This window comes from Sorex araneus, chromosome X, assembly GCF_027595985.1.
Source record: "Sorex araneus isolate mSorAra2 chromosome X, mSorAra2.pri, whole genome shotgun sequence".
Lineage (NCBI taxonomy): Eukaryota > Metazoa > Chordata > Mammalia > Eulipotyphla > Soricidae > Sorex > Sorex araneus.
Window position 1 is genome coordinate 318,412,138 of NC_073313.1, and position 17,464 is coordinate 318,429,601.

Below are 17,464 nucleotides of genomic sequence, written 5' to 3' on the forward strand. Positions count from 1 at the left end.
CCATTTGTTTATCTCTATTTCCACTGGTTGGTCAGTGGCATGTCATCTTCGAAGATACCATCAGCCTCAATATCATGGAGGGTTTTTTCCGACCTTGTCTTCACTATACCTTATGGATTCTGGTCTGCTGTTAAGGTTCCTAATCCATTTTGATCTGATTTTTGTGCATGGTGTTAGATCGAGCTCTAAGCCCATTTTTTTGCATGTGGTTGTCCAGTTATGCCAGCACCATTTGTTAAAGAGACTTTCTTTGCTCCACTTTACATTTCTTGCTCCCTTATCAAAGATTAGATGTTCATACATTTGGGATTGTGTGTAAGGATATTCCACCTTGTTCCACTGGTCTGCAGTTCTGCCTTTGTTCCAATACCATGTTGTTTTAATTGTTACCTCTTTGTAGTAGAGGTTGGGGAAGGTAATGCCTCCCATCGTCTTTTTTTCAAGAGTTGCTTTAGCTACTTGGAAACCACTAATCTTTTTATTATTTCTGTAACAACATTTCCAGAATGTCATATAGTTGGAATCATGCGGTATACATATAGTTTTTATTTTCAGACTGGATTTTTAAAAATGTTTCCTATATGATTTTACCTGACTAGGTCATGATTCCTTTCAGTATCAACTAATAGCCCATTATCTGAATGTGCCACTGTGAATTCATCCATTCCCTATTAAAAGATATCTTGTTTGGCTCTATATTGGTAGTTATCATTAAAGCTATTTAAACATTGATGCACAGGTTTTTTGTGTACCTAAGTTTTCAGCACCTTTGAGTGAATACTAAAGGATAAAATTGCTGGATCTTATAGTAAGATTAGAATATGGTTTTCTAAGAAGACAAAAATCTGTCTTCTGCAGTGGCCATACAATTTTGAATTCCTTCCAGCAGTGAGAGGTCTTTTTGCTGTACATGGTTGTCAGCATTTGGTAACAAAAATTATTTTCCTGAAAGCTCTTTTTTCTCCATTCATTTGAATCCCTACCTTCATTACATACTAAATATAAAATCACTGTATCAGTGTATCACTGTCATCCTGTTGATTATCTATTTGCTTCAGCGGGCTCCAGTGACATCTCCATTCGTCCTAGCCCTGAGATCTTTACTTGTTCTTCCCATCAGTGATGCATTGGAGGCTCTTTCAGGGTAAGGGGAATGAGCCCCATCATTGTTACTGTGTTTGGCATATTGAATATGCCACGGAGAGCTTGCCAGGCTCTGCTGTGCAGTCAGGATGCTCTCGGTACCTTGCTAGGTTCTCTGAGAAGGAGAACTAAGCTAAAAGAGCTCGCATGGCCTCTTATATAAAAAATACCTCCTTTATATTTTTCCATTGCTTTATATTTTAATACATGCATCAGTAGTATTTAAACTATGATTGCTTTCTAAATTAATATCTAGGAAAGCCATTCTCCATTTTTTTAAGGTTTTCTTAGACACTCATTCTCCTTTATTGTTCCATAGAACTTTAAAATAAGGAATCTTTACCAGGTTCTTAAAAAAAAAAACCAACCTATACCTTCTAAAAGGTATAGATTTTTGGAATCTATACTTTATAGAATAATTTTTTTCTTTTGGTTTTGGGGCCAGTTACTCGATAGCACAGTGGGTAGGGTGTTTGCTTGCTGGGTTCGATTCCTCCGCTCCTCTTGGAGAGCCTGGCAAGCTACCAAGAGTATCCCGCCTATACGCCAGAGTCAGACAAGCACCCCGTGGTGTATTCAATATGCCAAAAACAGTAACAACAAGTCTCACAGTGGAGACGTTACTTGTGCCCGCTCGAGCAAATCAGTGAACAACGGGACAGTGCTACCGTTGTTTTGGGACCACATCCAGCAGTGCTCAGAGTACTCCTAACTCTGCTCAGAGATTACTCCTGGCAGTGCTTAGGAGAACATATGCAGTACTGGAGAGTGATTGGGCATCAGTTGCATGTTGTGCGAGCACTTTAACCCCAGTACTATCTCTCTAGCACATTTTACAATTCAAGAATATTGTGTTTCCTTTTTAATTTAAAAATGGGGGCTTGTCCTACGGCAAGCATTATCCTCAACGGGGAAAAACTAAGGGCCTTTCCTCTGAGATCAGGCACAAGATAAGGATGCCCACTCTCACCACTCCTCTTCAATATAGTACTGGAAGTACTTGCGATAGCTATTAGACAAGAGAAAGAGATTAAGGGCATCCAGATAGGAAAGGAAGAAATCAAACTCTCACTATTTGCAGACGACATGATACTATATCTAGAGAAGCCTAAAGCCTCTACTAAGAAACTCTTAGAAACAATAGACTTATACAGTAAAGTTGCAGGCTACAAAATCAATACCCAAAAATCCATGGCCTTCATATATGCAAACAATGAGGCAGAGGAAAGGGACATGAAAAAAGCAATCCCATTCACAATCGTGCCCAAGAAAATCAAGTACCTCGGAATCAGCTTAACCAAGGAAGTAAAAGACCTTTACAAAGAAAACTACAAAACGCTACTCCATGAAATCAAAGAGGACATGAGGAAATGGAAACATATACCCTGCTCGTGGATAGGGAGAATCAATGTTGTCAAAATGGCAATACTCCCTAAAGCATTATACAGATTCAATGCGATCCCTATAAGTATACCCATGACATTCTTCAAAGAAATGGATCAAGCAATCCTAAAATTCATATGGAATAACAAACGTCCAAGGATAGCTAAAACAATTCTTGGGAAAAAGATGATGGGAGGCATCACCCTCCCCAACCTCAAACTTTACTACAAAGCAGTAACAATTAAAACAGCATGGTACTGGAACAAAGGCAGAGCCGTAGACCAATGGAACAGGGTGGAATATCCCTACACACAACCCCAAATGTATGATCATCTAATCTTTGATAAGGGAGCAAGAGATGTGAAGTGGAGCAAGGAAAGCCTCTTTAACAAATGGTGCTGGCACAACTGGACAACCACATGCAAAAAAATGGGTTTAGACCTTGACCTGACACCATGCACAAAAGTCAGATCAAAATGGATTAAAGACCTCAACATTAGACCACAAACCATAAGGTACATTGAAGACAAGGTCGGCAAAACCCTCCACGATATTGAAGATAAAGGTATCTTCAAAGGTGACACGGAACTAAGCAATCTAGTAAAAACAGAGATCAACAAATGGGACTACATTAAACTAAAAAGCTTCTGCACCGCAAAAGATACAGTGACCAGAATACAAAGACTATCCACAGAATGGGAGAGGATATTTACACAATACCCATCAGATAAGGGGTTGATATCAATGGTATATAAAGCACTGGTTGAACTCTACAAGAAGAAAACATCCAACCCCATCAAAAAATGGGGCGAAGAAATGAACAGAAACTTTACCAAGGAAGAAATACGAATGGCCAAAAGGCACATGAAAAAGTGCTCTGCATCACTAATCATCAGAGAGATGCAGATCAAAACAACCATGAGATACCACCTCACACCACAGAGACTAGCACACATCCAAAAGAACAAAAGCAACCGCTGTTGGAGAGGATGTGGGGAGAAAGGGACCCTTCTTCACTGCTGGTGGGAATGCCGACTGGTTCAGCCCTTCTGGAAAACAATTTGGACGACTCTCAAAAAATTAGATATTGAATTCCCATTTGACCCAGCAATACCACTGCTGGGAATATATCCCAGAGAGGCAAAAAAGTACAATCGAAACAACATCTGCACATGTATGTTCATCGCAGCACTGTTTACAATAGCCAGAATCTGGAAAAAACCCGAATGCCCCAGAACGGATGACTGGTTGAGGAAACTTTGGTACATCTATACAATGGAATACTATGCAGCTGTTAGAAAAAAGGAGGTCAAGAATTTTGTAGTTAAGTGGATGGGCATGAAAAGTTTCATGCTGAGTGAAATGAGTCAGAAAGAGAGAGACAGACATAGAAAGATTGCACTCATCTATGGTATATAGAATAACAGAGTGGGAGACTAACACCCAAGAACTGTAGAAATAAGTGCCAGGAGGTTGACTCCATGGCTTCGAGGCTGGCCTCACGTTCTGGGGAAAGGGCAACTCAGAGAAGTGATCACCAACTATATTGTAGTCGAAGGCCATGTGGGGGAAGGGAGCTGCGGGCTGAATGAGGGCTAGAGACTGAGCACAGCGGCCACTCAACACCTTTATTGCGGGCCGTAGAAGCTAAATAGAGAGAGAGAACAGAAGGGAATGCCCTGCCACAGTGGCAGGGTGGGGTGGGGGGGAGATGGGATTGGGGAGGGTGAGAGGGACGCTGGGTTTACGGGTGGTGGAGAATGGGCACTGGTGAAGGGATGGGTTCCCGAACTTTGTATGAGGGAAGTATAAGCACAAAAGTGTATAAATCTGTAACTGTACCCTCACGGTGATTCTCTAATTAAAAATAAATAAATTTAAAAATAAAAAATAAAGAAAGTTTGGTACAGCTACACAATGGAATACTATGCAGCTGTTAGGAGAGATGAAGTCATGAAATTTGCTTATAAATGGTAGACATGGAGAGTATCATGCAAAGTGAAATGAGTCAGAAAGAGAGGAACAGACATAGAAGAACTGCATTCATTTGTGTAGTATAGAATAACATCACATGAGGCTGACACTCAAGGGCAGTAGATACAAGGGCCAGGAGGATTGCCCCATAGCTGGAAGCCTGCATCATGAGCGGAGGGGAGAAGGCAGATGGAATAGAGAAGGGATCACTAAGAAAATGATGGCTGGAGGAATCAGTCAGGATGGGAGATGTATGCCAAAAGTAGATAATGAACCAAACATGATGACCTCTCAGTGTCTGTGTTTCAAGCCATAATGCCCAAAAGGAGAGAGAGAGAGTGTGGGGAATGTTGTCTGCCACAGAGGCAGGGGGAAGGGTGGGAAAGGGGGTTATACTGGGGATATTGGTGGTGGGGAATGTGCACTGGTGGAGGGATGGTTGATCATTGTGTGATTGTAACCCAAACATGAAAGCTTGTAACTATCTCATAGTGTTTCAATAAAATAAAAAAAGAAATTGTCAAAAAAAAATGGGGGCTTGGGGGTGCTGGCAATGCATCGCTATATACTTGATTCCCTTTATCTAATTTTCCCACTTCCTCCCCCTTATCTTATGTCAAACAGTGTTTTATTCTTTTAAAAAAATTTTAATTTTATTTTCCTAAGGTTGTTCACAGTAATTGATTATATTCAATATTTCAACACCAATCTCACCACCATTACACCTTCATTCCACCATTATTCTGAATTTTTTCATGACCACTCAAGTCTACCACACAGACAGATGCTAAATAATTTATTTTGTATCACTTGTTCTAAATAGTACCAGTACCGGTGTCCCCAGTACCCCAGTATCACCCCCCACCTCCCATTACTCTATGGCAGGTGCTTTACTTTTTTTTCAATTTTTCAATTTTACTTTCATAAGTTGTTCAAAGTAATTGATTACATTCACCAATCCCACCACCATAACATCTTCCCACCACTACTATTTTGTATTGCTTGTCATGAATAGTATGAAATGTCTGTAGGGGTCTGTTTCACAGTGATTCAACTACAACAAAAAAATATGATGTCGCAGGTGCACTCCTGGATATCTAAAACTTTAAATAATTGGGGTCTGGAGACATCTCTATGGCATGGTGCTATCTTCCGAGATTCATTTGTGGAGTCTCTGGATCATGGCCATTAATATGTTTGAATGGTGCCTGGAGGCAGTTTGAGGGCGTGACAGCCCATTCATGCCTCCATGTGACTGCAGGTTTTCAGTCACTGGGCCTGCATACCTGGGTTTTTCTTCTGGAGGTTTGTGGCCCCTGGGGTTCATTTGGAGTAGGCAAAGAGAGAATATCTACTCCATATGATGCCCCCGTGAAATCAAGCATGAGGTGTGGCGACATCTCTATGGCGTGCTGCTATCTTCTAAGATTTGTTTGTCATTCTCCAGCTAGTTGTTCACAGATACTTCACTTGATGAATTAAGAGGCACTTCTTGCGCACTGGATGTAGCTTCTGAAGATGTGTAACTGCCAATAGGTTAAGCCTTCTGAAACGCAGGCACAATGTACTCAAAAACAACAGGAATCTTTGTTATCTGGCATCCTCCATTACTCGGCTCCAGTTCCCTCTGTTTCATTCTTATAGTAGATGAGTTTGTTTGGGTTCATTATTTTATCACATATGATTGAAATAATATGGTATTGGTCTTTATCAGCCATAGTTTACTTATCATGGTAACTTCTAGATCCATATATGTTACTGTAAATTCCAAAATTTCTTTTTTAAAAAAAATAGCTGAGCAGTTTTACATTGTATCTACATACTCTATATACTTCATCTTTATCCACTTATCTATGGAGGGGCATTTCGGTTGTTTCCAGATCTTGACTATTATTAATAGTACTGAAGTGAACATTATGTATGAATCTCTTTAAACACATTTTTATATTTTCTGATATATATCCAGAAGTTGAATAGCTGGACCATAAAGTATTTCTAGTTTATATTTACTGAGTAATCCCTATACTGTTTTCTACAAAGTCTGCACTGGTTTACATTTCTACCAACAGTGCACAAGGGCCCCATTTTTTTCCTGTATCTTTGCCAACACTTATTTCTTGTCCCTTTAGAGAATAGTCATTTTTATTGCATTTTCCTACTAATAAGAGATGTTGAGCAACTATTCACGCCCCTGTTGGCCAACAGTATATCTTCTTTAAAGAAGTAATCCTCTTCCCAAATTTTAAAATCAGGTTTTTCATTTTACTGCTGCTGAATTTTATGAGTTCTTTATATTAATACCTTATCTGATGTGAACATCATGGTTGATATGATTCGCAAGTCACTGTCACTGTCATCCTGTTGCTCATCGATTTGCTTGAGCGGGCACCAGTAACGTCTCCATTGTGAGACTTCTTGTTACTGTTTTTGGCATATCCAGTACACCATGGGTAGCTTGCCAGACTCTGCCCTGTGGGCAAGATACTCTTGGCAGCTTGCCGGGCTCTCCGAGAGGGGCAGAGGAATCAAACCCCGGTCGGTGACGTACAAGACAAATGCCCTACCTACTGTGCTATCACTCCAGCCCAATTCTCAAGTACCTTCTTTTATTCAGTAGGTTACCCTTTTTATTTTGATGATGATTTGTTTTCCTGTTATAACTTACATTTTTATACTTTTTATAAATACAATCCTCTTTCCCAATGTATCTTAACTGTCAGTTGTATACATTAAGGTTATTGATGTTACATTTAACTTTCTGTACTGCAGTTTTGTCAAATTATTTTGTTAATATTTGTTACTTATAAACATATGTTATCTTCAAATATAAATAGTTTTTTTTCTGTTTTGGGTCACACCCAGCAATGCACAGGAGTTACTCCTGGCTTTGCACTCAGGAATTACTCCTGGTGGTGCCTGGGGGATCATATGGGATTCTGGGAATCGAACCTGGGTTGGCTGCATGCAAGGCAAATGCCCTACCCGCTATACTATTGCTCCAGCTTCCAAATAGAAACAGTTTTACCTCTTCCATTATACAACTTGTGCCTTTAATTTTTTAAAATGATTAGACTTTTCAGAATTTATTTTATTAACTATTTATTGCTTTCAGATTACCCATTTATCAATTAAACAGGGCCATCTGAGACACATTTTAACCTAGTATGATTTAAAATATCACCTATAAATTTTTTTTTCTTTTTGGGTCACACCCGGCGATGCACAGGGGTTACTCCTGGCTCTGCACTCAGGAATCACTCCTGGCGGTGCTCAGGGGACCATATGGGATGCTGGGAATCGAACCCGGGTCGACCACGTGCAAGGCAAATGCCCTACCCACTGTGCTATCGCTCCAGCCCCCTCACCTATAAATATTTTAACCTTGTCTAATTGTAGAAATAAGGTCAATACAATGTCAAAGAATATAATACAGTGTTTCATAGTAGTGGTACTTGCTTTTTCTGACAGTACTAGAAATACTGATTCTTAATATTAAAATCATGGCTTTTGAGGAGTTGAAGAGATAACTTACTAGGATGGAGCCAGTACTTTGCTTTCTAGAGACCCAGGTTTGGTCTCTCTAGTACCACGTGTTTCCCTGAGCACTGCCAGGAGCAACCCCCAAGTGAGGAGCCTATAGTGGCCCAGAATCTAGAAAAAAGAAAAAAATAGAACCCGAGTTTTTATTATACACACCAAACACACCATGAACCTGCTTCTATTTTAGTACTTTCTACTTGCAAAGAAAATATAATGGTACACATCATTTTTTGTGGAGAGCTGACCTGTATGTGGTAGTATAGAATGAATATTAAATCTCAATGAATGTCAGCAAACATAGGGAAATAATATATACCAAAGAGATAAATTTGAGGCACCAGTTTATTTCTGTTTTTCTGAGTGCTGATTTTTTAAAATTACAAACGAGTATTAGATGGTGCTCAGATATCTCTAAACACCTATGAAAAAAATATAGTTTTTTCTCCAATATATATCAAAATTATAAATAGCACTATTTTGTTAATGTATCCAATCATAATACTTGCATTCTAGTCATAATGTGTTATCTTTATGTTTATTACTGAATTCTCTGCTAAAAGTTGAGGTTTGTATGTCTATATTCATAAAGAAGATTGACCAGTTAGCTTTTCTAATTCCTTTTTTACATAATGAAAATATTACCATAATTTTTTTGCTAATGAAAGAGAAGACCATCAAATAGCTTATAAGGCTAGGAAACTTTTATATTGTAATGTGGTACTTTCTTTGGAGCAGAATTTCCCATTGTGTAATGCCATGTCTGTAACTTCTGTTCTCCATTTAGCTCTCACTTTTGTATCTGACCTGTCTTTGGGACAGTTAGTCTTTACCTCTGAGTGCATAGCATCCTAAAGTGCCTTGATTTAATGAATGACATCCTTTCTTTATTTATGCAGATGAGTCAGGGGTTTCCATTTCTAGTGGATACATTATCCACTAGATATGATAGTGGCTAACCCAAAGATATACCTCCCACAGCAAATATGTTACATTTGAAACTTCTTATTAATATTATTGCAGTATTTTTCCCTCAACTTTTTTTTCTTTTTGGGTCACACCTGGTCATGTACAGGAGTTATTCCTGGCTCAGGAATCACTCCTGGCGATGCTCAGGGGACCATATGGGATGCTGAGAATCGAACCCAGGTCGACCACATGCAAAGCAAACTCCCTAACCACTGTGCTATGGCTCCAACCCCTTTTTCCTCATCTTGTACAAGACCTCTCTGTGTATTATAAATTTAAAGACTGTGGTGGTGGTATTGATTTTGTTATGGAAACCCGTGATCTATTAAAAAAAATCATAATGTGTTTGAAGTATAATTAAATATGCTTTGGTAAAAACAAACAAGCAAAAAACCTGTATGGTAAAAAGAGATCAACACGCAGAGAAAAGCCAAAACTTGTATTTTGGTGCAATTAAATCTCATTTAATTGTCTTATGTTTAATTACAGTATAATGACAGTTAAATTAATGCATGCTTTTAATAAGACTATGTTAGTTCCTCTATTACACTGGAATTTTTTCAATTTGTCTCTTTTAGAGGCCATAAAGATAAGATATTTGTGGTAAAGTGTAACCCACACCATGTTGACAAAATGGTTACAGTTGGAATGAAGCACATCAAATTCTGGCAACAAGCAGGTACTGCTATCCGAATTTATCATTTATATGATTGAGAGCTTTGTACCTATTAAAAAGTACTGCCATCATTACCTAACCTGTGTGCAATCCAAATTTTAAAATATGTCTAAAAAATATTCTCTACCAAATTCACTGTGGACTACTTCATGTCTAAGCTATGAAACTTAGAATATTCATCCTTTATAATGTTATGTATATTCATGTGTCTAGGGAGCTTTAGTATTTAGTCCTCTATTCTGAAAGGAACTGAATTATGTTGGTCTATTAGGCAGAAAACTAAATAATCACTTTGGTTGAACAAAATGTGGATTTCTTTATAATTTATCACTGAATTTAGCACATGAATTAAACTGTGACTATACACAGTAGGTAATCAAAATAAATATTTGTAGATTTCAGTGTTATTAATGAGGCTAGATTAAAAAAAAGTATAAAAATGCAAGTATATCTTATTTTTCTCACTAAGAAGTCAGATCTTTTATTGAGAGTGTTTCTGAATTCTTAATGTTAGCTTTGGTACCAAGCCCTATCAAGCCCTACTAGACAAAACATACAAAAAGTAATGTTCCGGTGCTTTCTGCTTTTAAAAGAAAGGGTAATGCCAATGCCATGGATCCTAAAGTGTCTGTATACATTTGCCTGGAAGGAGTCTAAATGTCTCATTGTAAATCAAAGAAATACAGGGAAATGTTAACAACGCTTAAGGGACAAATTAATTGTATCTCTTCCTCTACATTGCTTGTGTTTCTCACCAAAAATTGTTACATAAAAACTGTGGAAAGCATGCACTTATGTTTTACATGTGTGGTATTTTTGTGGGATTTTTTTCCTCAGTATTTTCGTAAGCATATATGAACTCTTTTTAGTTCTCCCTGCTCATCCTTTGGGAGGCACAGAACTTGCCCTTAGGCAATCTTAGAGAACAGTACACCATGTCCCTCCACCAAACCCCCAGTTACTTAAAGACAGTATTTCTCTTTTGTCATAGTTATAGCCCAACATTGATGACTATGTCTTCCACAAAGTGGGGATTCAATAATTAATTCAATTTAAAAGAAACCTTCTACAATAACTTTGCATATTATTTTCCACTAATTTTCTACTTTTTATGCAGTATAGAAATTCTGGGGTTTTTTTCATTGAAGGTAGACATTCTGCATGTTCATAGGAGGTGCCAATTTTTTAAATAGTAATAAATATTCTTGGTATACTTCAGGTGGGGGCTTCACATCTAAAAGAGGAAATTTTGGAAATGCTGGAAAATTGGAAACAATGATGTGTGTTTCTTATGGACGAATGGAAGATTTAGTGTTCTCTGGAGCAGCTACTGGGGATATTTTTATTTGGAAGGACATTCTCCTGATGAAGACAGTAAAAGCTCATGATGGGCCTGTGTTTGCTATGTATGCATTGGATAAGGTATGGTTTTGTTTTGTTACACAATTTCTCTCCTCAGTTTTCTAAAGTTAGAAGGTAGACTTAGAAGGCCTATTCCAAGAAGACATGCGTATCGGTGCTATAAAACTATGAATATGGGAGTGGATGCTTTGAACCTCCAGTCAAGGATAGACAGGGACATATACTTTAAAGTTATTCATTTATAACTATTTATATGCCCTTTCTTTCTACTTTTTTCACTTTGCTGTATTTTGCTCTCATTTAGAATTCCCTCAAAAGTGCCAATAGCATAAAATGACCATATGTGGTACCAGGGATAGAACCAGAGTTGGCTGCAAGTGACTTACCTCTGTACTGTCTCTCTGGGCATACAAGAGAGAGCCTTTTCACTGGCTAGTATTGGAGTTCTTCAAAGAAAGTCAACGAGTAGGATTTACATCTATGCATACATATACATATATGTGTACTTAATTTTTTAATGGAGATTTACTAATAGTGATTGCCTCATGAGTTTATGGAAAGTGAAAGTTCCACAAACTGCCTTCAGTCGAGACCCAGGAAGGGCTATAATAGGTAATTCAGTCTGAGTTCAAAGCCTGAGATCAGGCAGTAAATCATAGTCTAAGTACTAGAAAATGTGTGATGACCTAACTTAGTCATGAAACAGGAACAAATGGATGAAGTTTTGCTCTGTCTTTTATTCTCAAGCTTTGGATAATGGGCGATAGGGTTGTAGTTCAGTGGTAGGCCACTTGCCTTGCACGTGTGAAGCCCTAAGTTTGGTTCCCAACACTGCAAAAGAACTGCTGTGTCCACCAGTTCAAATGTTGATCTCTGGAAGCACCTTCATAGGCACACAGAGAAAGATATTTAATCTGAGAGCCCTGTGGTCACTATATTGATAAATAAAATTAACTATCGCACTGACTAGTTTCCTATTCAAACTCAACTTTGTCCAGCTCTTCCAACTATTCACCTGCTTTGTAATATATATTAAGACCTCACTTACCTTCAGTGTTATTGAAACATTTTGTTCAGTCAGTTGCCAAAAAGAGTCAATTTCTCATTCATGGCTAGTTGACTGGCATAAGTTCTTCCAGGCTCTCTAGCCTCCAGCATTCTCCTCCTAATGATGCACCAACTTAGCCAAGCCTCATTGACTTGCTCCTTGGTACAAATGCTGATCTCACTGCAGAAGTAAGATCTTGTTGGATATGCAACTAAAATGGTGATTTTTTTAGTGTATCCACTGGTTTGTCTACTGACAAATTTGGTTTTGGTTAAACTACAAATGCTAGAAAAGATTAAAGTAGAATGCAAGTTTTTGTAAACTCAGAAGTATGTAACTTGTTAAAGGTTTTGTATTCCTGGATAACCTATGCTGACACATCATGGGAAAAGACAAGGATATCACAATATAATGCATTGCTTTTAAAATTAACATAGGGATTAAATTTACCTGACTATGAAATCTATAATAAGAGTAAGGCTATCGAGGACAAGGGGATATTGTACAGGAATGAGGATGCACATCTTCGGTGAGAACAAGCTACGTTCAAAACTCAGCATCACATGCTGAGCATGCTGGTGGCACTGGTGATCACCAGCACCACATTCTCAGGCCCTGGCATTCAATCAGATGACCCAGTTGGCTAAGAATTGACAATAGTGGACCTAAGTTCCCAAGCACTGCTTTGGAGACCCCCCAAAATAAAAAGAGTAAGCTTGTTTTATGTAGTAAACATAAGATATTATTTCCTTGAGAATTTCATTGAAATGAGATCAATTAAAAGTAACTGAGAAAATGGAATGAATTACTCAGTACTTTTTCTTGAAAAAAAGACTTATTTAAGAACAGTTGGTGGATAGGAAAAATTGCCAGAAGGGAAAACTACTAAAGCCCCCCAAAATCACAAGCTTAGTACAGGAATAAAAATTACTGTTGATTTTTTTAAAAAATCCAATTTGTTAAGTTTTTTCTTATCAGGTTTTATAAAAAGTAATCTGGATTTTTGTTATTGTGGAAATTTATGTTTATTGAACAAGCACTGTAGCACTGTAGTGCTGTTGTTCATCGATTTGCTAACGTGGGCACCAGTAACGTCTCCATTGTGAGACTTGTTGTTACTGTTTTTGGCATATTGAATACACCACGGGTAGCTTGTCAGGCTCTGCCGTGTGGGCGAGATGCTCTTGGTAGCTTGCCGGGCTCTCTGAGAGGGACAGAGGAATCAAACCTGGGTCGTCCACATACAAGGAAAACACCCTACCCGCTGTGCTATCACTCCAGCCTATTGAACATGATAGCAGGATAATTTTAAGAAGTACTGAAGCTATCCTGAACAATATGGTATTTTCTGTTGGAAGAAACTATTAAGTATTTAATGATAATGTTATATTGTGGCATTAATTTTGATTCATTCAGTAGGTATATTATGATAACAAAGCCTGTCAGACTTTGAAACTGGTCTTGTATCACAGAAATACACTCTCATAGTTGGGGGATGGGGCATAGATATGAATATTCAATATTCAAGGTACCAAGTGTCAACTTAGTAACCTCAGAAAAGTGAATGAACAATGAGAATATACTTAATCCTGCTATGGAAGTAGAATATAAATACCTCAGAAAAATAAATAACTTTAACAGCATATGTTATAATCTTGTGCACCTGGCAGGAAAACACACAAAGTTGCTTTATCCAAAGGGGGATCCAGTTGGGGCCTGGTTATTCTGGTGTGTCTGTAATCCTCTGTATGTGTTCCTCCCACAGGGTTTTGTAACAGGTGGAAAGGATGGGATCGTGGAGCTCTGGGATGATATGTTTGAAAGATGCTTGAAGACATATGCCATTAAAAGAGCAGCATTGTCAAGTAGTTCAAAAGGTGCTCCTTCTTGAGTATGCTGTGGAAATTTCTGTTCTTGGGGAATGGAGAAAATTGTGCTCAAATTTTTGGAAAACCTTTACCAAGTTAATTTCATTCTTTCACATTCTGAGTTTTGGCTTTTGGTCATATAGGTCGTATGGCCTATTACCTAGTACTTGAGAACTATAAAAACAGGATTTATATGCTAGACATTATTTTATATTTTACTAGATGTGATATTTATAATCATATGTATTTTCATTATTTTTTAAATTTATCATTGAGGAACATGGTTACAATAATATTTACCCTTGTGCTTATAGTATACAAAAATCAGTCCCCTTGACCATTACCAGAGTGCCCACTTTTTTTTTTAATGAGTCACCGTGAGATAGTTACAGACTTACAAACTTTCATGCTTATCTTTCAGTCATACAATGATCAAGTAGCCATGTGCCCAAGACTCTTAATCACTGTTTCTAGTTCACCTCTTCATCTCCTCTCTACTGTTTGATAACCTCGGTTACATATTCCAAGTTCAAGGGATGATTGTCAGAAGATACTGGCCACTCTTTTGCTTTGTTTCTGTATATATCACATATGATTGATATACTTGTTCCGCTATTTCTTCTTTTCCCTCTGACTAACTTCTCTCAGCATGATCCCCTCTAACTCCATCCAAGTGGTATCAAGAGGCAAGATATTTCTTACAGGCATTCCATTGGGCATATATACCACACCTTCTTTATCCACTCATCTGTTGTTAGACACTTGATTTATTTCTATATCTTGGCTTTTGTAAATACCCTGCAGTGAACATAGATGTACATACAAATTTTCAAATAAATTGTTTTGTGTTCTTGCTATGGATGTCAAGGATTATAATCACTGGGTCATGCTGGAATTCTAGTTTTAATTTGTTGAGAAGTCTTCGTAGCATTTTCCATAAAGGCTACACCAGACAACCTTCCCACCAACAATGAATGAGTCTTTTTTTTTCTTTACATTCCTACTAGTACTAGTTCTTTCTGGACATTATTATATAGGCCATTATCACTGATGTGAGGTGGATAGACATAGTATTTACAGCATTGAATGTATTATTTTTTTTCCATTCAGGTCTGCTTTTGGAAGACAATCCTTCAATTCGTGCCATCACTTTGGGACATGGACATATCCTGGTGGGAACAAAAAATGGAGAGATACTGGAAATTGACAAAAGTGGCCCCATGACACTGCTTGTTCAGGTAGTATGTCTGTACATCAAAACCAAAATTAATACAGAGCTGGGACTAGGGTGAGGGCAGCATTTGGGTATAAAATATATGATTGCATTCACTATCAGTATCATGCAGATGTTAATATTATTTACCAATTTGCATGTGAAAATGTGCCACCACCTTACCAGCTGAAAACTGCACATATTTTATTTTATGGTTTCCAATGGGTCAGGAGTCGGAATACAGCTTAACTGGAATCCTTTGCTTAAGATTTCTCATGGCTGCAAAATAAGGCTTATTTTAGTCTCATCTGAAGTTCAATTGAGAAGGTACCACTTCTGATGATGTTCAAGTTGTTGGCAGAATTCAATTTCTGTCACTTGAGGACTGAGGATAACTTTCATTTCTTGCTGCTGTGGGTCAAAGGTCACCTTCAACTTCTAGAAGCTGCCAGAAGTTCCTTGTCACATGGTCACTTGCTTTCTCAAAACCAGTAAGGGGGAGAGAACAAGCACCACTCTTTTATAATATAACCATTCATTGCAAACATGTAACGAGGAACTTGTAATCCCTGTTACCATCTTTTATTGGTTGGAAACAAGCCATAGGTCTTGCCACACTCAAAGGGAAGTAGTTACAGCAGAGAGTGAGCACCAGAAGGCTCAGGACATCATCTCAAAGGTCTGTCACTGTCTCCCCACAACCACCAGTTATTCATGCCCTTACCATAAGCTAATATGCTCCCCTCTCCCAAGGTTCCAAAGAGTCTTTTTCTGTCAGAGTGTCTTACCATAATCATATCAGAGATCATAATCCCATCACCTAAACTCAAGTTCAGTTGTATTTGATACTATATATGTTTATTTTTTCTGTCAGTCTGTAAAATTGATAAAAACAAGTTATTGCTCTGTGATATACAGCTGTGCAAGTGTCACTTTAGATTTTGTGCCTCATCTTAGTTACAGCCTTGATTGACATAAGCATGTTACATATTCCTTACCTGTACTTTTCCCTCAAGAATTGTATTTATGTAAAATCAGGTTAAAAGAACTCTCCATAGATTCTCAAAGATCAAAGAAGATCTTAAACTCACCTGAGAGCATGGTAGTATGTGCAGGCGAGTAAGTAATTTCTTCCAATTTAGTGAGGAATGGACTTATTTATAAAAGGAAGAGGCACAGGGAAGGTGAGGTATGTGTTCAAAAGCTAAAGTGAAAATTAAGTGCATTCATTATATAAGCTGCTGGACATACTTTCGTAGATGAACTAGAGGAATTTCACCTACTTCCCATGACCTGACTCATGCCTTCAGTTTTGCTATTTTAGGGATGAGCCCTAATTTCCCATGGAAGGGGACACTTTAATTGTTACTCCACCCTCAGGACAGATCTGTGAAAAATTATCGCTCAGAAAATGTTGAGTTTTTATAAATATGTTTACTCAAGCCACCCTGGAACATCCAGCAAAAAAAAAAAAGATGCAATAGCATTTAAAAAGATTCTGTGTTGAATTAAACAAACCTCAGAAACTCTCTAGCTGACAGCCAGCCAGGCAGCAGACAGCCAGGACTGAGAATGATGGTAGAGCTGTGTCATCAAGGGCCCTTTGTTCTCCAGCTATTCTGCTCTCTTCATTCCAAATAATTTTATTTCTTTGCGGCCATGAATTCTTATTTAATTGTATTGAAAAATGAGTGTTTATTTCTGTTTAGCTTACAAATGTTTTGGAACTGAGTTGTTTTCATGAATATATGTTGTTCAGCCTTTTGTAATATTTATACTATAATGTGATATAAATATGTACAATTTTAAATTCTAAGCTTTATCATATTTAAGTATTAGGTTATAATTGAACTAATTTTATTGAAGTACATTTTAAATTCTGTGTGCATTTTTCTGTGAGTCTTATCACTGAACTATATCCCTGGCTGCAGTTTTGAGCTTAACAATAAAAGCTTTTTACTTTTTCATTTCCTGTTACTTTATTTTTCCCTTAAAAAAATTGTTCTAATAGTGGAAAAAAACATAGCCACCATTTAGTGAGTACCTTAGAGCGTAAGTAAATACTGATTGCAAAATTTCTCATCTCAACTGATTACATAATCATTGAAACTAGTTCATAACCAAATGGCCCAAAGCCCAGTAAGTTGCAGAACTGGGATTCAAATCAAAGTTTATCAGATACCAGAGTCCCTTCTTTTCCTTGTTTTTAAAGAGAATATGTTACTTGTTTTTAAAAAGAAGAAAGGGGTGGGTGAGGGAGAGAATGACATGTGGCAGGTTATGTAAATCAC

General features: G+C 37.7%; 1 protein-coding gene across 4 annotated transcripts in view; it reads left to right on the forward strand.

Annotated features, from left to right (window-relative positions):
- The window catches only part of EML6 (EMAP like 6), a 280,239-nt gene that overhangs the window by 189,551 nt on the left and 73,224 nt on the right, over nt 1-17,464 (forward strand). For all 4 annotated transcript variants that reach the window (XM_055121945.1, XM_004609215.2, XM_055121948.1 and 1 more), the window contains exons 18-21: nt 9,585-9,685; nt 10,902-11,104; nt 13,858-13,969; nt 15,071-15,198. In XM_055121945.1, coding sequence (XP_054977920.1) covers nt 9,585-9,685; nt 10,902-11,104; nt 13,858-13,969; nt 15,071-15,198 — 544 coding nt within the window. The remainder of the gene's footprint in view (nt 1-9,584; nt 9,686-10,901; nt 11,105-13,857; nt 13,970-15,070; nt 15,199-17,464) is intronic.